Source organism: Leptodactylus fuscus, chromosome 3 (assembly GCF_031893055.1).
Source record: "Leptodactylus fuscus isolate aLepFus1 chromosome 3, aLepFus1.hap2, whole genome shotgun sequence".
NCBI classification, from domain to species: Eukaryota; Metazoa; Chordata; class Amphibia; order Anura; family Leptodactylidae; genus Leptodactylus; species Leptodactylus fuscus.
In genome coordinates this window covers 191,844,245-191,864,726 of record NC_134267.1, presented here as the reverse complement: position 1 = coordinate 191,864,726, position 20,482 = coordinate 191,844,245, and the positions used below count along the sequence as shown (strand labels likewise).

Here is a 20,482-nt window from a genome sequence, read left to right as displayed (position 1 = left end):
AAACAGTGTACTAGAAATATTGGTGCCATTAGTTTCGGCACCACTATTGCTCCACTGTCAGAAGGGCAAGCCTTACAGCTTAGCATCATCCCTGGCAGAAACTTCTAGAAGGCTGCAACACTCTGGTTGGGAAAGAGACTGCATACCTTCATGCATAACCTTAAGACTTTTTGTAAAAACTTGGTGGTGGTGGGAAAGGGCACTCAGAGTCGGAAAAGGTAACACCGCCCTACATAGAAGTGGTTTAGAAGAGATTTAAGTGGTAGTAGACTCCACTTAAAGGAGTATAAAAAATAAAATTTATATAAAAAGTGTGAAAACAAAAACAAAAGAATATCCAGCTAAGGAACAAGTATACTGGAGGTTTACAGCAAAAGGTATTGATTATATTTCCACATTCAACATAATAAACTACACACGAAGACAAAGAAACAAGTAAGGTGATGTGCATAAACTAGAAGTTTATATTTTCACTTTAATAAATCCACTCTATTATCCTCGCGGGTTGCGACAAGAGACGCTCTTTTAACTCCATTTAAATAGAACATTTATACCAGTCAAGAAATCTTATAAATTAAATACATTTGCTGAGAAGTTTTATACATACATTTCAGAATGTAACCAATCACCTAGAAAATCTGCAGAAATAAAATTCCAAAAATACACAGTTACATTCTGTTAACAGGGCTAGAATATTCCAACACATAATATCACACCAGAACTTTGGTCACAGTTATAAGGGATATAGCTTTATATATGATCACAATAACAGCTACATTCAAGACTTCTAATACAGTCAGAATATAGAACAGGAACTGAATGAAAGCAAAAGGATGCTGGTTACCAAGATGAATGCCAATGCTTAATATACTGCTACATGTGTTTGATAGTCACTCAATAGGACATTTGCTACAAAGGAACAGCAAATAAGTTTCCATTTTGGGTTCTGATCTTTGTTAACATTGATAAGCAATGCACAGCATTCTGCAATGTGGGGCCTTATGTGGATCCCAAACACTGGCCTTTAAAGAATAGGGCATGTGCCTGAAAAGCCAAGATTATAGAATTGTTCTTTCTTGCTTCTATTAGGAAGGGTTTGTACACAGCTAACCTGTGCTAAGAATAGGTTTTTCTGACTCCTTTACCGAATTGAACCAACATTTTGTATATAGTTCTGGCCCAAAATAAATATGCATATGTATACGCAATATATAATTGTGGATGGTCGTTCAGGATCAGCCATAGTGATAAATTGGATGCATTTTCAGGTTTACTATAGTTGTCAACTTTGTGCATTTTTGGCACATCACAGCTCCTATGCCCAGTATTTGTTTTTCTAAAACATTGGGTGGAGAGGGGCAGGAATTTAGATGTGTTGGGGCTGGAACACCCTGGTCTGCCAGATTTACTGCAACCCATGGCAAAAACCTGGTTTGAGTTATTCCACAAATACTGGTGTGAATTTCAAAATCAGGCGCACAGTCATGCACAAGAAGAGGCCATAGGGGAATGAATGAAGACGGGAGTAAGAATTTCCAGTCTTAATAAATTCCCTCACTGTGTATTGGTCACAACTCACCTGAACCGACATGCAGAGTAAAGTTTAGGCAGACCTATAGTGTATGCCAGCCCAAACATATATTAATAAATAACACAACAGAACGCAGTGGCCGCATTGAAAGTCTACAAGGTGCTGCTGACATTCGCTGTTGTGGCTGAGCACAACACAAGTGTGGATATACAAGAGCTCGAAAGGGCTGTCACATTGGCGAGGAATATTCTCATTGTTAGAAGATTCTATGTCATATAATATATTGCACTTCCCTGACAAATTCATAAAGATGGTCTCATGTATGTTGAGAAGGTGAGGAAAAATTCAGTTGAGGAAAAGGAATCCAGAGTATCCCAAAACAGTGAACAGAATAACCAGAGAGACAAGGCCACAAAAAGCAATGTAATCGAACATGCACACTTACAAGTAAATTTATTATGGATGTTGCACTAATTTACTACAACAGCCAGAAGTTATATTTTAGCAAGTGGCATTTTATAAACACCTGTTCACACAATGCATCATTTTTTTCTCTGCAGTTTTCCTCCACTGGGAGGAAAGAAATAATGGGATACTATATTGTAACACACTTTTCCACATATGCTCTTGGAAAAGTTCCTAAACGGCTCCTTTAAGAACAGATTTTACAAGATTTTAGTATGTGATTTCATACAGTACCACTGCCACTGATGGGGCAAGTAGTGATCATGATATCTGACTTACACAACAGGATTTAAAAACAAAACAAAACAAAAAAAACCCCACAACCCTTAAAAGAATGATGAAATGAGTAAATGAAATGGCAGGGTGAGGGAAAGGTCACACAGGGTTTTTTTTTGGATCGGAACCCAAGGCGGAGGCCGCCTCAGGTTCCGATCTAAAAACCGGGTAGCCGTGACTGAAAGCCAGTGCACTCTGCTCTGGATTAAGCCCAATGAATGGGCCTAGTCCGGAGGAGGGAGTGTCTTCAGGCCGAATCGCGAGATGACTCGGCCTGAAGAATGAGCACCTCGCTTCTTTTTAACGGGAGCTGGAAGAAACGGCTCCCAAAAAAAAAAAAAAGACCTGAGCGGCTCCCATTGATTTCAATGGGAGCTGTCTTTTTGGTTAGGGTTTTGAGGCGATTACGGCCTCAAAACCCTGACCAAAAAACTCTGTGTGAACTTACCCTAAGCTGAGTGAACCCATCAGGTGATTTCAGCTGCCCCATGTGAGAGCATAACATGATAGAGGAGAGAAGCTAAGCTCTGTGATATATAGGTTTGTATGATTTCAAGCTCACACAGCGATTGACAACTCTCTTTATATCCGTGTGTGTACACAGAAGGCCGTCAGTGTGGGGGCAGGGTACAGATAACTCCAATTGCCTCTCCTAGGACTCCTTTCACGATTTCTTATTTATGAATATCCATATATATCAGATCAGTGGCGGGGCTATAGCAGTCCCCACATGGATCAACTGTACAGAATTGCACCTGGACTTTGCACTATATAATGCATGGAGGTGATAGCAGATGGCTCTGTGCCCTGTACAGTGGCAGGATACCATTACTTCAGCTCAGCTCTAAGTTTTTTCTGCAAAGATGGACAGCAAAAGTTATATCCAATTGTATAAACCTATAAAATATATCATTTCATTTTACAATCCCAGAACTGAAGACCTTCCTTCTATAATATCCGGGTCTCCGACAGGGCAGCAGAAATCATCCAACAAGTTTGCTATGAATTAAAGTTTCATAAACCAAGCCTTCATTCAGACAGGTGCATTTAGCAACCTATATTACAGAGATGACACCATGATCCAGAAATGAACTACTGAACAGTAAGTTCGCTAAAACATGTACAGTTAAACTTCTGCTCATTACACATGTCTGAATGGTGGCCTTAAAAGGAGACTTGTCACCAGGGCCCACCATATCAACCCAACCATGAAGATCGGTTAGGATCACAAGTTTCCTCCCCTTGTGAATTGGTGCCTCCGCCACTGAAATATCACCATTTTTTGTCCATATGCAACTGAGCTCTTTGGAGCAACAGGGTATTGTCACTTACCCATTTAAAGCAACAGCATAACCTTTTGCATATTGACAAAGTAGCAATATCTCGGCAAAATAGGCCTTCGATTCACAAATGGAAACCACTTTCACGCACATTACTCTAACCTTTCTATTTGTGTGGATGGGTTGATATGCTGGGCTCCGGTGACAGATTTCCTTTAGACAGATGGATCATCTAAGAAAGTGTAGTGGTTGAAAAAAAAAAAAAAAAACCACAAGAAAACAAACCACTATGAAATGTATTGAACATAGGAGTCATTGAGGTATGGAATTCATGACTTTACTTCAAAGTATTTCCACATGGAAGCCCTCCAAACAAAGGATTTCATATCATCTCATAAGAACATCAAACTCGGCACAATCACTACAGCTCACAATAGCCGATTTATACATATAGATCTCCATATAGATATAATCTGTTGTATTTACATGTAAAAAATAAAACTGGCACTCTAATATAATATAGAGGAATCATTTCATAGGGATGGCTACACACCAGCCCCCTCTCCCCCCCAAAGCAGTGTAACAGGTTAATTTAATGGGCTATAGAATCAAATATATTATCCACATTTTTACTTCTCTGAATATCTCTATTTTAAAATATATTCTCATTCTAATGGGATTCTGTAATAGATCATCTTTGGCAAGTTACAAGTTAACTAGATCACATTCATAAAAGGTCGATTTCTAATACATATGACAGCTCGAGGATATAGCTGCCCCAACTGTGCTGTGCAGTCCTAGCAATCATATATAGTAAAGACCAGTTTACTTAGTAAACTTCCCTTATGTTATGGTCATGCGACCCCTCTACAGGGAGGTCATCCATTTTGTGGGCTGATGCAGCTCACGGCCTGTTAAGACTGCATAAAACTAAAAATGGGCTGATGTTCTGGAAGCCAGATTCGTGTATAAGGGACAGACTGGTATTCAGATTATACTCTACATTTCTTTTTGTAAGAAATCACACAAAATCGAGAATAGGTCAGGATAACGTTACCAAAGGTCACGCTTAAATAAGATACCAATACTTCTGACTGTACAGTTACACCACTTTACAGTGATAGCAAGAGTTCTTCACTTCTAACACACAGACTTGAGAAAAAGTAAGGATGACTTGACATACTGTAGGATCATTACTAAAATACTATATAAAGATACAGGTGATTTAAAGGGAACCTGTGAGGATGATTTAGAGCACTAAACACACACCAATCATTATAGCCCCTGTTGTAATGACATCCATGTCCATGTTAAAAGTAAAAACCCCTTACCCAGTGGCCGTACTCCTGGCGACTCCACAAGGAAGCCGAAGGAGCACATCCTCAGCTACACTGAACATCTGCGCAGGCACCAGGAGCTCTCCAGAGAAGGGTGCAGTGAGACTCAGACTCCTCTAGAACCTTTTTTTTTTTTTTTTTTTTTTTTTTTTTTAAATGCAGTTGTGGACAACAGAGCTTTTTGGGACCCCAGTCCATAATAACCTGTCGGTGGTCTAGTCTCCCAAATCAATCTGACAGATTCCCTTTAAAAGGGGTTTCTCATGACTTTATAATGATAAACTATGTAGTCTAAGGTTATTTTAGCAACGCCAGTTTTATACTTCTGGCACCCCAACTGACTAGCTGATTGAAAGAGCTGCAGCATTGCAGCAAGTGCTGCAGCCTCTTCATTGTGTGGCATTACAGCTCAGACAAAGGCACCTCTGATCACTATTGATGAAGTGCCTGTTGGAGGTTGCTTCTGCCAAAGGGCACAGTACCAGATATTAAAACCTTCCACAAAAACGCATACCTAATTTTTATTCACAAAGGTAATTTGTTATTGTCTTGTATTCAATTACAAGACCTTAATCTTTATATATTGATGGATCGAATATTAAATGTAGAGAAAAAAAAACAAAAAAAAAACAAAACTAAACCAGGGGCACCCTTACTTTTTCCCATTACTTTGTGTATTTATTAGTATACACACAGCAGAATTCCTGTATTCTGGTATTAACAGGATCCAAAAGGTGTTCAATCGTTTCAGATTTCTGGATTAGGCAGGTATTATTCAGGTACATTTAGTGTGATTATACACAATACTATTAGTGTTAGTGCAAATATAAACCCAAAGCTGGTGTAGCACAACCATAACATGGATTCAAGTTGACGTTCATATAATAGCTGTAAAATCTGGACTCCTGTATGCAGCCAATGTAATACAAAATAAATCACTTAAGATAATGCTACCATTTTATCTACCGCTCAAGGCCTTGTGTGTAAGGCAGATCCCGTAATACAGCCATGTACATGAGCCCCGATCTTTCTTTGGCTTTTTCCGCTTTGGATATCATACACTGATATACCACACCGGAATTTCACTGTGTGTATACACATGTACATAACCTTAACACTAAGATTATATAGCAACAGGTGAAGAGGAATTTGAGACGGATTTCCTAACTGTACAGTCAGCACTTTGGGCCTCATCCATCAAAATTGTCTAAAAGAAAAACTACTCCCTATAGCCACCAATCACAGTGCAACTTTCATTTCCTAAACTGCTTTTATAAAATGAAAGCTTTGCCAAGACTGGTTACAATTTCTCTTTTAGACAATATATCTGACCCATAGTATGTAATAGTGTGTCTATAAAATGGATTTTCTACTCTCATATCACTTACGTTTTGTTTTCACAGAGGGGCACGTTCATGAAAGTGTCATTAGCCATACATACACTTCATGGTATGACTAAGCAACATTCATGGAGTAAGACATGCTCATATTACTTTGCTCTCCCTTTCAGTAAAATATAATAAACATAGATTACACTGTGAAACAAAGAAAACAAAAGATACGATAGCAGTACCAATCCAAAAGTGCAACAATACTCTCCTTAGGAAGAGGGTTGTAGATTTGGTAAGACAATCTGTTGCTTCCACCTTCTTTAGGAAGCTGTCCAGTAAAATAAATGGAAAATAAAGCAGGGATGATACAAAGAACAAAAGTATGTGGAAGTATGAAGGACGAATCTGATAAAAGCTGTGGTGTAATCATTTCTTCCGCTCCTGAGTGCAGCGTGGACAGAACCTGAATGAAGAGTGAAAAAATTAAATTAGAGTTTCATTCACCATTTGCCTATTCTAATCAGCATTTTGCAACGGTATTTGGAACCCAACACACAAACAGTGCAAATGTTTCCAGTAGTTTTTATTAATATTCCAATCCTGCTTTTGGCTTGCAAATACTGATACAAAAAAAAAAAAAAAAAAAGTGCTCAAAGTATGGATTTGTGAATGAGGCCTTATAGCAGTATATTCACACAGGGTATAAGAGGGATGTTTTAAGTGTTATTGCAGTGTTTTATGTCTTATTGCAGTGCAATGCTGCACATGGAAGACTTGTTGCGGAAATTTCACTCATGCCAACATTGATTTTGGGAATCCGTGTATGCGATTTGAACAAATACTCAGAGAACAGGTCTACAAGTCAATAGAAGATGTAATGTAAATGGCTTCCAGCAATGAGAATATATACTTACCACTTTCCTTTTGGTTTAGTGGTGAGATCTACACAGGCAAAATGGAACCATTCAATGGGACACTAGAAAGAAGAAGGACAAAAAAATAAATAAATTGTAATAATATGATTCTATTCTGTAACCAAGATTTTCTGTCACTAACAGAAAACACTCCAAATCAAAAATGTGTTCCTTTTCTCTTAGACTGTACATTATCATCATGTAGAACAGCAGTTTGGGTATAAAAGTAAGTAAAAGCTGCAGGAACTCTCATTGTGACCATTACATATGATGAAATACTTAATCCTTACATCTGGGTTATCACAGCCAATCATTTCCCCATAGGAAACCTGGTGACACAGGCAGTATGTGGGTTCATTGGGGTCTACCGGCATGTCAAGGACATCGGAAGGATGCACAGCTAGGACTGCATCTGAAAACACTGGCCTGTGGGACAGAACACAACTGTTAATCATTATAATGTACATAAATCTGACCACAAAAGGCATATTCTCTGGAAAATTCACCAAAGTACAAAATATTGCTCATTGGGTATATACATCCAGAGAGTGGTTGTCTAATTCTACAAGGACATACCGGTACGTCCTTGCAGTTTTCAGCAGCTGCACAAAATTGTGAGCACTGTATACGCAGCTATGGGAACCGCACACAGTCTGTTAGAGCTGCTGGGTCCAACAGTAGCCAGACTAGCGCTGTGGTTATGGGCAGGAAGCTGTATTTCTCCTGTAACTGGGGTAAACATATCAGCCACTGTTACAGGGGAAGTCAGATTCCCTCACCAGAAAAAAAATATTGATCTGATTGTCCCCCCAAAGGTCCATTATGGACTTATAACACACCCTTCTAGATCCACCCCTGACGACACCATACAAAACAAAAATTACCATAACTGAGAGGAAAGACTATTTTAAAAAGATTTTTTTTTTTTAGTAGCGCTTAGTGCTATATAAAAAAAATTAAAGAAAAATTTGAAAAAAGACATTTTTTAAAAATCTAAGAAACATGCAAAAATAAAACCCTAAGTGTCACCGAAAAAAAGACGCATAAATTAGTTGAATAATACAAACGATAAAAGTGTTACAGCCTTCAAAACTGCACGCACAAAAAAACCTGAATAGGTGTCTGGTCCTGAACCAGAAACTGGCCCGGTACCGAAGTAGTTAAATCAAAACCAGCGCTCTTTATATAGGTTATTGACTTACCCTCCTTTTAATTTCTTTTTCTTAACAGTATCTTCCTCCGATACTCGGCGGCCACGAGACCCACGTTTATCTTTCTGCCCACGACTTTCTGTAAAGCATACAGTAAAAATCAGACACTGTATCCTGAAATATAAACCATTACCCACCTCTCAATGGGCCTCCATTTCTAGCAGCAGCAGCTCTCATCTTCCATTTACATTTAACCAAGCTACAGTGATCACCTCTCCAGAAACAGAATGTCACTACAGTCGCGTGCCATTTTTTTAAGACATCTCTGCTGAGCCCTGTGATTGGCTGCAGCCACTGAAGATGTCAGCCAGGGAGGACCTGTATGCAGGAGATCTGAGCTGCTGCTACTGGAATTGTAGGTCCAGGGAGAGGTAAATTATATTAAAAAAAAAAAAAAAAAAAAAAAAAATAATATATATATATATATATATATATATATATATATATATATATATATATATATATATATATATATATTAATAAATAAATGAATATTTATGGGCCCCTCAACAGCACTACTAAATAAAAATAAGAAGGAATAAGTTGTAACACCCATCTAAATATATAAACACTGTTTCTTATGTACAGAATCCTGGAAGTGCCAACTTACTTTTTATACTCCGTCCAGACGGGCTGTCAAACTCTGTGCCCTCTAGTTTTTCTTTGAGGTCAGCTTCAAATCGTGCCAGATCTGCATCAAGACGTCTAATGTGCTTATCCACCTTTAAGTGCATAACAAAAAAAGGTTAAACCAACACCATTTGTGTATTCAACAAACCCAATACTTTGTTTCTGCATTCCCTCCTTCGCATTATAACCACATGAACACTCTGCCAAGAAATAGTCAGCTGAGTGAGTGTAGCCTGTACTCCATTCCTGAATAAGAAACTAGGAAGGCAATGAAACACTACCAGTGTTTGCAAGGCAACACATCAATCACAAAATTCCTGTCACCCAGTCTACACATGTGCACTTGCACTCTCAGGGTATTTCTTTACATGGTTTCTAAAACTAGAGAAAAGCACTTGTTTTCTCCTCCTCTTACCATTTCATAGGTCTGCATGGCTAACTGCACTTTGTCATCACTGTACTCCTTGCATTTGCTGTAAGCGTTTTGGATCCGCTGTAGATGCTGTACTCTCTGTTCTGGGGTCAGGTCCCGCACCTTGGCAATATATTCACTGGCCAAGGCATCAATTTCCTTCTTTTTATCTATAAATATAAAAAATAAACAACTATTAAAACCTATAGCTACAAGTTTTGACACATGTGCCAACTATAATGTTCCGCCATATCAACAGGCCTTAACTCTAGGAGTAGTGTAAAGTCTTCTAATAAAATAGGATGGATTCATGTACGTCCTTTGAGATTCACAATATTCACTGCATTATCCGTTTCATTTTACAGCTATACCTGAAAGTAAAGAGGCCAAAAGCCACTTCAGTCCAGTGAAGAATAGAAAGCACATTGAGATACCTCAATTACTAAAATACCACATATACATGCATTTTGTAGCAAGAAAGCTATCATCACTGCTCTCATCTCACTGAAGAGTTGTGTCCTCCAGTGCCCAGTCAGTCCCTCCTTCCCAGGGAACATGGGTCAGGCACTGTAAGAATATCAATGAGGCAAGGAAGGAGGAAGCCTAACTCTTCAGGGAAGAGAGAGCAACGATGATGCCATTGTTGGTCTCAAGTGCTCAATTGCATATTCAACATAAAGCTATTACAGTATCTCAAGAACAGAGGCCCTGGCTGTGATCTAGAGAGAAGGGAGGCGGGGGGAGTTTTATTCAGCCAAAGGTAGGTAACAGTACTGCTGATTTGGTAAGCACAGTTCCTATTGACAGACTCCCTTTAAAGCTAGTTATACAGAACATACCCTCTGTCCTCTGATCCAGGTCGCTCATAAGTTGGAAATTCCTCTGGAGTTCACAGGGTAAATTTTCTATACCTGCAAACATGAAAAAATGGCACCATAGTGAATAATGGAGGATGGGAGATTCACATCCAGGAATAACATAGGTTGTAGCAACCGGCCTTCATCATAGCCAAGGCGCAGTCATGTAGTTTTCTCAGTCTCCTACAAGATAAACCTTCCTATTCCCACTACTTCTGTATTGCTACTTGATTTGCGAGGTTTACAGTTAGGAGCCTAGAAAAGATGGCTGACATGACAGAAGTGTAATGCTGGACACACTGACTGTCACATAACTTTTTTCTAAGCTGAAACAAAGGCTGAATAGATTTTTTTTTGTATAATATTTATCAATAAGTTTATTTTTATACATATAGCATAAGGTGTAACTATGTTCATATTAATTTCTCTCATCCACTTAATGGATTAATTAATTAATGGATCCACATAATAGCTTACGCTAAAAGCAAATACAAAAGGATGCCAATGGGGGTCCTGTGTACTCGCCAACACTAGTCTACTAAAAGATTGGTCACGTTAGAAAATTTGCAGACAAAAATATCAGAATTTGGCATGATGGGACACTATTGGGTGACCATCAGCTTGCACAGAATCACAGGAGATAGATGCACTGGAGTTAAAGAGCCAGGCAGACCCAATTATCTATAATGGGATCCATTGTTTTTAAACTGAAAATGGTGGAGGAATTTTTATCACGCCAACTTTCGACAAACTCTGCAATGGAGTCTCAAACAGATTCTCGGAAACAGATGTGACCCTAGCTTTGCACTTGCCAATTCAACTGTGATCTTATCAGTCTTGTTTGTGATGGAAATTAAACCACAATAGAACTTCAAAACTCTACAGCTATTGATGATAGAGATCACAGTCTGTCTACTCCCTGCAGAGAACAAGTCTACAAAACTCTCCTATACAGCTCAATGAGCCTATCGCTGCCTAGGGCCATGATGATGCTGTAAAGCATGTCACTAAGTGCTGTTAACAGACCAAAGGAGAAGCTCAGCCAAGATGGCGGCCCTGATAATCATGTGGGAAAAGAATACAAAGTAAAATTTAGAATCAGAAAATAAAAGATTTGAAAAAGTGATATTTCACCAACTGTTTTTAATAAATAAATGGGAAAATGGCGGACACTTTCCATTCAAGTTACAGTGCATCTGTATGGGGAGGCGTCTCCAGCCCACCTTGTACATCTTGCTGCTCTGATCACTGAGCAGGTCAGAAAATGGACAAAGTGGCACAATTTTTGGCAACAAATAGCAGTGTACTAAAAATACACCACAGAACCAGTGAGACCAGTTTAGTAAATGTCCTTCACTGTGCCAACAGATGTGCACACAAGATGTATGTCCACAAAGGCTAATCTGCCTCTTTTCCTTGTGTAGCCTATGCTACAGGTTGTGCCTCGGCTCCAGCCCCTACTCTTATACACTGTGGCTTATAAGACAGTTATGTAACAGTTAAGTGTTTTCCACACATTACAGGTTCAATCATTACAGGTTCAAATTTTCAATAAAGTTTTCCTTGCTCAAGCCAATTACGTAAGCCCACTACGTCATCACGTAGGGCTGCAAGGAAGGAGCGCGCGCCCGCAAAGTGGTGACGCAGTTTTAATAACACGCTCGGTCGATTCTTTTTGCGGTAACCCCCCGCACTAAGCGATAACACCTCCGCCTACCAAGGCCATTCATCCCTCCTGTCCCCACACTCACTATCCAAGTAGTGTTCCAGGTACATCGCCGTCGCCATGTTCGGAAAGTGGGAGCGTTTCCTTCCTCAGATCTCAGTCCCGCTCAGCGACTCGCTGGATTATTCATGAGCAGTGCGTTTCCGGCGTGTCGGGTTGGCCGTCTGCTTGATTAATATTCATGAGCACGGGCTGCCCGCGCTCTGCGCAAACCAATGGAGTTTTTTTTTTTTACTTTTCCGTCTGATCCCGCCCATTGTGTGAGCCTTGGTGATTGGTGGGTTGTCTCGGATGTTCTCTTTTCCCATTGGTAGACGGCTTCGTAGGCTGAAAGGCTATTGGGCGTGGCTAATTACTAGCTACACAGCGGACCCGCGCCTGCCTTCATATTATTGGAGCGCGCCAATTAAGGTCATTCCTGATTGGCTCTTGAGGGAAAGCGGTAATTCTGACCGGGTGACTGACGTGATAGGGGTGTCCTGTGGTAGTGGCTGGAAGATGGCAGGACGGCGCGGTGCTCTGATTGTTCTGGAAGGTGCAGATAGGGCTGGCAAGAGCACTCAGGCCCGAAGACTAGTGGAGGCATTGAAAGAGCAAGGGTACAAGGCCGAGGGCATGCGCTTCCCAGGTGAGGGCAGCACTGTACATAAGGGGTTATATGGGAATCTGGGTCAGTCATACAATGAAACGTTTGGTGAGAGAGTCGGTTATGTAAAGGCAAAAAATCGGATGTGTGTGAATAGGTGTATATGCAAAGCTTCTAGTAATAGGGAGGGAGTATCTAGTTACTGCTGCTTGGCCTCAGGCGCTTTAAGGACTATTACTGTAGCCATACACATGAGACTAGGAGCTAAAGCTAGGTTCACACCTGCATTCGGATTTCTGTTTCCAGGGGTCAGCTTGGGGACCCCCTGAACGGAAACCTAATCCGCTTAAAGAGAACCTTTCATCAGTTTGGGCACAGGCAGCTCTATATACTGCTGGAAAGCTGACAGTGCGCTGAATTCAGCACACTATTGGCTTTCCCGATCTGTGCCCCGGGTAAAGCGCTATCGGTCCCGGTACCGTAACGCTTTACAGTCAGAAGGGCATTTCTGACAGTCAGTCAGGAACGTCCTTCTTCAAAGCAGCACCTATCGCGCTGTACAGTGCTCACACTGTACGGTGCAATAGGCGCTGCTTGTACAGAAGGACGTTCCTGACAGACTGTCAGGAACGCCCTTCTGACTGTAAAGCGTTACGGTACCGGGACCGATAGCGCTTTACCCGGGGCACAGATCGGGAAAGCCAATAGTGTGCTGAATTCAGCGCACAGTCAGCTTTCCAGCAGTATATAAAACTGCCTGTGCCCAATCTGATGAAAGGTCCTCTTTAAGGAAACAGTCACCTTCGGAGACCCACAGACTCCATAGACTAGAATCGGGTCCGCCTGAAAAGGGCAGATAATGCAGAGAGAAAAGTGCGGCTTACAGGACTTTTTTTTTTTTTTTTTTTCCCATATTTTTAAATCAGAACAGGGAATGGAATGCCCAGGTGCAGATCGGGTGCAGGTGTGAACTTGGCCCTATTCTTATGTCTAACGCTAGGTTCACACCTGTGCTTGGGTTTCTGTTCTTCGAGTCTGCATGGGGGTTCGAGAAACGGAAACACAATCCACTTAAAGGGATTCTATCATTAGAATTCCCTTTTTTAACTAAATACATGTCACAATAGCCTTTAGAAAGTCTATTCTTCTCTTACCTTTCTTTTTCTGATTTGCACCGCCATTCCTGAGGAATTTCTTCATCCTTCCATATGTAAATGAGTTTTCAGGTAGCACAGACGGCGTTTCCCTGCGCTCAAACGTGCTGTCTTCTTCTCCGGACACTCTCTTCGACAGGTCATCGGCTGCATCTTCAGCCAAAAGCACTGTGCATGTCTGTGGCCGACCGGACGCTTATGTGAGAGGCCACAAGAAAATAGCTGACAGGCATGCGCAGTCGGCCCTTTTGGACCAAGAAAAGAGGAGCATGAGAGAAGAAGCGGTGAAGAAGACAGAGGCTGTCGCTGGAGGGTTTTGAAGCAACATTGGGGGGCGACCCCAGTGCTGTTTAAGAGCTGGGGAATGCCCTCAGTGCTGCAAGAAAACTCATTTGTGTAAGGAAGAAATTCCTCAAGAACGGCAGTGCGGATTAGAATAATAAAAAATGTAAGAGAGGAATAGCCTTTCTTAACCCCTTAGCGACCCATGATGTAACTGTACGTCATGGGTCGCATGGGGATGTATGGAGCGAGCTCACACGCTGAGCTCGCTCCATACAGGGCAGATGCCGGCTGTATCATACAGCCAGGACCTGCCAATAACAGCAGCGGTCGGTGCCCGAGCCGATCGCTGCTGTTAACCCTTTACACACTGCGGTCAAACGTGATCGCAGTGTGTAAACGGCGGCACGGGCGCCGCCATGTTTCGCCGATCGCCACCCTCCTGAACGTCACATGAGGGCGGTGATCGGTTGCTATGACAGCCGGAAGCCTATTGAAGGCTTCCAGGCTTGTCTCTGCACTAGATCTATTAGACGATGCCAGAGGCATCGTCTAATAGAAGTGCTGCGATTTTCCTATTCACTGCAATACTGTAGTATTGCAGTGAATAGTATGAGCGATCAGACCCCCTAGGTTTCAAGGTACCTAAGGGGTCTGATCATAAATGTATAACAAGAAAAAAAAAAGTTTTTAAAAGTATTGAAAAAATTAAAAAAATATAAAAGTTCAAATCACCCCCCTTTCCCTAGATCAGCTATAAAAGTGATTAAAGAACATTAAACATATTAGGTATCCCCGCGCTCCAAAATGCCCGAACTATTAGAATATTAAAACATTTATCCCGTACTGCGAACAATGTAGCGGCAAAAAAAATAAAAATAGCCAAATAGCGTTTTTTTTCAACACTTTGCCTCCTATAAAAAATTGAATAAAAAGTGATCAAACCATCAGATCTTTCCCCAAATGGTATCAATAGAAACGTCATCTTGTCCCGCATAAAAAGACACCACAACCAGCTCCATACATGGAAATATGAAAAAGTTACAGGTGTTAGAACATGACGACACAAATTTTTTTTTCTATTTGCAAAGTTTATCATTTTTTAAAAGTATCAAAAAATTACAAATGCTATATAAATTTGGTATCACCGCGTTCGTACTGACACGTAGAACACAGGTAACATGTCATTTGTACCAAACAGTGAACGCTGTAAAAATTAAACCCATAAGAAAATGGCGCAAATGCATTTTTTCTCCAATTGCACCTCATTCTGAATTTTTTTCCAGCTTCCCAGTACATTGCACAGCATATTGAATGGTGCTATTACAAAGTACAATTTGTCCTGCAAACAATAAGCCATCATGTGACTCTGAACTGAAAAATGAAAAAGTTATGGCTCTTGAAATGTGAGGAGGGAAAAACGAAAATGCAAAACCAAAAAATGGCCTGGTCCTTAAGGGGTTAAGGCTATTTCTATGTGTATTTATTGTGTATATATATATAAAAAAAAAAAGGGATTCTAATGATAGAATCCCTTTAAAGATGGCGGCTGCGCTTCAGCAGAGCAGAGACTTGGAGCAAATGTTCGTGATCAGAGTCCACTCTGATTGCAGCCATTTCACGCCTGCTCTACAAACTTAAAATATGTTTTCCATATGGTAAACTTCATAGCGGGAAAAAAAGAAATCAAAAGTGCCAAATTGTCATTATCTCAGCAACAGAGGAATGGATTTTCATGAGGGGAAAAAGGTGTTAGGTTTGCTTTACCTGAACATATTTAACTGTGTTGATGGTTACTATATTATTCTCTACTTTTTTTTTTTAGGTTAAAGGGAGTCTGTTACCTTTAAGAACAAGTTGTTAGCTTGATGCGGATCCTACTGCTGGATCAGGAGAATTGGGATCCGAAAGTCCCCTACGTCTCCATGTGAATAAAGCACCAGTGCACAAGCACTAAGGGCACGTTGTTCACGTCTGGAGATTATGGTCCATGAAGCTCCATAGAAGTGAATGGTCTGCTTCCTTCACATGGAGGAGAAATGAGGCTTTCAGGCGCATGTTGTCTTGATTGCTGGGGATTGGGGTTCTTAATGGCACAACCCATCTAAAAGGAATTTCTCAGCATGAGACTTATTTTTTGCAGAAAGAACAACAGAAATTGGGCGTCTTGTTGGTTCATACCTTGAGAAAAAAAGTAACCTTGAAGATCATACTGTCCACCTGCTGTTTTCTGCCAACCGCTGGGAGCATGTGTAAGACTGATTTGATTTTATTTGCACCACATGCACCTTAAATATTTTTATTTCTAAGTATTTATCTGATGCATCAGTGGTCTTCCACCCAAAGTCTCACTTTAATACTGCAATGTTTCCTGCTACATCTTTACTTTCTTGGCAAATTATTTACAAAATATTGTGTATTGTGTATATCCTTCAACCTTGAAAGCTCCTCAGAGGCTTCAATTCTAGCATTTCCTGTGGCCTTTCTTTGAGCTGAAGAAGTTTGTGTAGTCCATGAAATGTTAGTGACTATGAATATAAATACGTTCATGCAAGTTTTCTATGTTTTACAGTCCTCTTATAAAAGAGAAGCTGAGAAGTGGAGTCACTCTTGTGGTGGACAGATATGCATTTTCTGGTGTTGCATTCACAAGTTCAAAAGAGGTAATGTGAAGTTATCTGGAATACAGGACAGCAGTGCAACACACTGCATATAAGATTTATGTCTAGATTCACAGTTTTTAGTTTGTTCCTTGTTATGTCATTTGTTATACTTTTGTTTTATGATGGGGTTTTTGCTAGGGTACATTCACATATAATGAAATTGCTGCAGTATAGAGGTGATTTGAAGAAAATAAATTAGACAGCCAACATTCCCTTTGTCTTTTTTTGATGAAGAATGTTTGCAGTTTTTCACCACTAAGCTTGAAAGAGAAGTCAAAACTCACAACAAACCTTAAAGGTGTTGTCTGGGATAAATATAAATTCCTACACTAATCTATGGGTAAAATATGCAAATCTGTTTTCCAAGATGTAGATAGAAAACCAGTGCCTCTGTTTGCTAAAAGTCGTGCATGATGTTTAATGGGGTTGCCCCTAGAGGGCAGTAAACAGAGGCACTGTTTTCCTATTTACATCTTGGAAAACAGATTTGCATATTTTTCCCATAATCCCCCAGTGGAGTGAAAATTGCTTTTGTAAGTCTGCATATGCCTGTGAAGGTGATCTCTCCCTAAGGAGTGATAATATCCCCAGAACCTACACTAATCTAAACATCCTCCCCCTGCCTACTTTCTAAATTAAATAATTCAGCAAAAATGTAGTTACCCATATCCCTGGAGCGGTCATGTGACTGCCACGGAGACATTTTCTGCTAATTCAGTTACGATCCGGAAACAGTCACTACTACTACCCTCTTCACCCCATTATACTTACCTCTCTTCCTACCAGAATTCCTCCTCCTTCTGTGACGTCTGCCCCTGTATACGCTAAAGAGCCAGAGTCCCGGCTTTGCGCTGTAGCCGACACGCAATCTCTTGCATAAGCGTGGAAGCCCAAAAGAGCCACCTATGCCTGCACAGTAGAGATGGAGTGAAGGCTACAGCACAGTGCCTGGACTTTTGTGCAGGCACTGGCAGAATCAAAGAAGAGAAGGAGCTGTTCCCCACAGAAGGAAGTCTGGACAGGAAAAAGACAGGTAAGTATAATGGTATAGGGGGGTGGGCTAGTAGTGAGCAGGATAACTAGGGAGACAAATGGGGTGTATGGGATATGTGAGTGAGTGTGAGAACCTACAAGTAGCATAATGCATTACATTAGCTAAGGCAGCAGGAAGCTACACCTGTAAACAAATGCAGAAGATGGTAGGCGCTCCGAGATAAACCCAGAAATCATTCAAAACACTGCTAAAGGTATTTGGGTACACTTATTATCCCATTAATAAGCACTAACAGATCCCTTTTTTTTTTATTATTATTATAAAAAGAATAATTTTTGCCTGGAAACCCCCTTTAACCACTTCTGGACTGCCCATAGAGTATTTACATCCGGAAGTGGTTGCCTTGTTCTGCAAGGACGTACTGGTACTGAAATTGTTCAGCTGTTGAAATGGAGCCAACTGTAACTACCTTCCCTGATCACTGCGTACACAGCTATGGTCGCCGCCATGATGCGGCTCCCTTCTAACCCTGGCGGTCAAATGATCCGCGCGGGGCAGAGTCTGTTTGAGCTCAGATCAGCTTTATAGTAACGGACAGTCGGGTATATTCCTTCTAAATGTACCAGTTAGTGTAAAACAGCCGTAATATGCAATATGGACACTTTGAGGTGTCTGTCTATAGCAAAAAGGTAAGCTCCTGTTTCTTTTTTCAGAATTTCTCCTTGCACTGGTGTAAGCAGCCTGATGTCGGACTTCCAAAGCCAGATCTTGTTGTCTTTTTAAACATCACTGCAGAGGCGGCCTCTAAACGTGGGGATTTTGGAAATGAACGCTATGAGACAAGTGCTTTCCAGAAAACAGTGCAAAAGCGCTATGCTGAACTTATGGAAGACAAATCTCTTAACTGGAAGGTAATGGGGAGACTGTCAGACTTTTACAACTTTGGTGATTGAGTTTGGCTTTTACTATGGACAGTAATTGCATTGCAATACATGACAGTTCGGGGCCTTAAACATCTGTGGTAAGGGTTTCTATTTAGACTAAGGCCCCACATATTGGGCTGCAGTGAAAAAGCGCTGCAGGAAAAACCACCAATAGTCCGCAGTTTTCCTCTGTGGACTGTCTGCTTCAATTATACCTATACCAAAACCGCCAGCATTGCCATATAGGTATAATTGACATGCTGCGATTTCCATAAACGCAATAATTGCAGCATTTCTGCTGTGGGTATTTTTTTTGCAGGGATTTGTTATGGCGTTTATGCCACGTGGGGCCCTGGCCTTATAATGGAAGTCATAAAGCTCTGCTAGTATTGGTTCTGCAACAGATTTGGCAATGCTGTATGACTATTGTCTTATGTGCTGCATTAGGGATCTGTTGTATCCATCCCGTTTACAGGAAGAATAGCAGCACTCTTCCTCCTATAAAGTCTGGAAGGGGTTTGTCACGATGGCAGATGTGAACAGAGTCTAATTCAAGCTTAGAAAACTGCTCATTGCGTTTTTTTTCTGTTGGGCAGGTCATTGACGCTGCACAGAGTATGGAAGATGTTCATAATGTTATAAAACAGATGAGTGAAGCAATCATTAAGGAAGCCAGCGATCAACCAATCGGGAAGTTGTGGGTCGAGGACTGATGGGACTTTATCAGCTGGGATTTATACTTGCTCAGACACATGACTTGGGCACTTTAATTGTAAAGGTGGTGAATGTTATAGATTATGGCTGTGTTTAATGAAGGCAACTGAATATGTTCTGTGTGAACTGTATAACTTTTTGTAAAATTATATGGCTTGATTTTAGATGTTTTAACCACACTGACATTGTGCCTTTTCTACCTAGAATTTTTGTGTGAGCAAATGAGTAAGTTACACATTCCAGGTAAGCCTGTTGGTGCAATATGCTGGGTAAACTGTTCTAAATTTTTAATATATCATTCAGGGGTTTGGTGGGAATTTAAAGTCAGTTATGTATAAAGGGGAACCTTCATGTGCTTGAAAGCAAGGCATATTGTATATAAAAAATACAAAAACTGGTAGCCCTATAATATATGAAAGTCCTATATAAAGTGTATATAGGCTACATATTATTTTTAGAGAGGTTTTTCGGCGCCAAATGGATTCATCTTGAATTTCCATGCACAAATCTGATCTGTGGGGGTTTGACACCCGGACTCTGATCAGATCAGCTGTTCTCAACTTACGGGTGCTGCTGACATGTACAGGGAGTGCTGTTATTCAAGTGATAAGAGTGGAGTTACAGGTCGCCAGAACCACCACTATTCAGGGGACAGGATTGCTACTCTACTTATGTTACTTGAATGAGTCAGACTGCATGTGCTGTCTGTCCATTGCAGCAGCTCTGGAGATTACTGGAACAGCTGATCTGTGTGTGGTCTGGGTGTCGTCAGATACTTGCAGCCTATCTGGTGGTTAGGTCAGTATTAGAGATGAGCGAGTACTGTTCGGATCAGCCGATCCGAACAGCACGCTCCATAGAAATGAATGGAAGCACCTGGTACTTCCGCTTTGACGCTGGCTGGCCACTTAACCCCCCGCGTGCCGGCTACGTCCATTCATTTCAATGCGTGCGTGCTGTTTGGATTGGCTGATCCGAACAGTACTCTCTCATCTCTAGTCAGTATGACAACTCCATTTGGTGCCAACAAACCCCATTTAGGTATTACATCATGTTAGCTAGTGAGATTTGAATATAAATATGGATTCAGTATTTGACACTGCTTGTGTATTTGTGCACATAGTGCTGCTCTTAAACCAAATTTACACTCTAAGCTAAGAATAAAAAATTTTATTGCAATGTACTTGTCTTCTGTA

At 40.8% G+C, this 20,482-nt stretch overlaps 2 protein-coding genes across 2 annotated transcripts; one reads left to right on the top strand and one right to left on the bottom strand.

The window, feature by feature from the left end:
• Positions 1–404: 404 nt before the first annotated feature.
• On the bottom strand, positions 405–12,186 carry ING5 (inhibitor of growth family member 5). The gene is made up of 8 exons (XM_075268962.1): positions 11,996–12,186; positions 10,227–10,298; positions 9,391–9,557; positions 8,956–9,067; positions 8,337–8,424; positions 7,425–7,560; positions 7,135–7,196; positions 405–6,683 (listed from the first exon to the last, which is right to left on the bottom strand). The coding sequence occupies exons 1-8, from the start codon at positions 12,030–12,032 to the stop codon at positions 6,647–6,649; spliced, it is 711 nt and encodes a 236-aa protein (XP_075125063.1). The 5' UTR covers positions 12,033–12,186; the 3' UTR covers positions 405–6,646.
• A 214-nt stretch (positions 12,187–12,400) lies between these two features.
• Positions 12,401–19,405, top strand: DTYMK (deoxythymidylate kinase). The gene is made up of 5 exons (XM_075268964.1): positions 12,401–12,598; positions 16,136–16,244; positions 16,565–16,655; positions 18,363–18,560; positions 19,169–19,405. Exons 1-5 carry the CDS (start codon positions 12,469–12,471, stop codon positions 19,283–19,285), a joined length of 645 nt encoding a protein of 214 aa, XP_075125065.1. The 5' UTR covers positions 12,401–12,468; the 3' UTR covers positions 19,286–19,405.
• Positions 19,406–20,482: the final 1,077 nt, after the last annotated feature.

Bases quoted from the DNA above. Each gene is read 5' to 3' on its own strand.
- ING5 (XM_075268962.1), bottom strand. From the start codon at position 12,032: ATGGCGACGGCGATGTACCTGGAACACTACTTGGATA. The intron at 9,558-10,226 runs GTATGTTCTGTA...TTATATTTATAG, and splicing joins CCTGGATCAGAGGACAGAGG to ATAAAAAGAAGGAAATTGAT. The intron at 6,684-7,134 runs GTAAGTATATAT...CTCTTCATTCAG, and splicing joins ACTAAACCAAAAGGAAAGTG to GTTCTGTCCACGCTGCACTC.
- DTYMK (XM_075268964.1), top strand. From the start codon at position 12,469: ATGGCAGGACGGCGCGGTGCTCTGATTGTTCTGGAAGGTGCAGATAGG. The intron at 12,599-16,135 runs GTGAGGGCAGCA...TATTTTTTGCAG, and splicing joins CGAGGGCATGCGCTTCCCAG to AAAGAACAACAGAAATTGGG. The intron at 16,245-16,564 runs GTAAGACTGATT...TATGTTTTACAG, and splicing joins GCCAACCGCTGGGAGCATGT to TCCTCTTATAAAAGAGAAGC.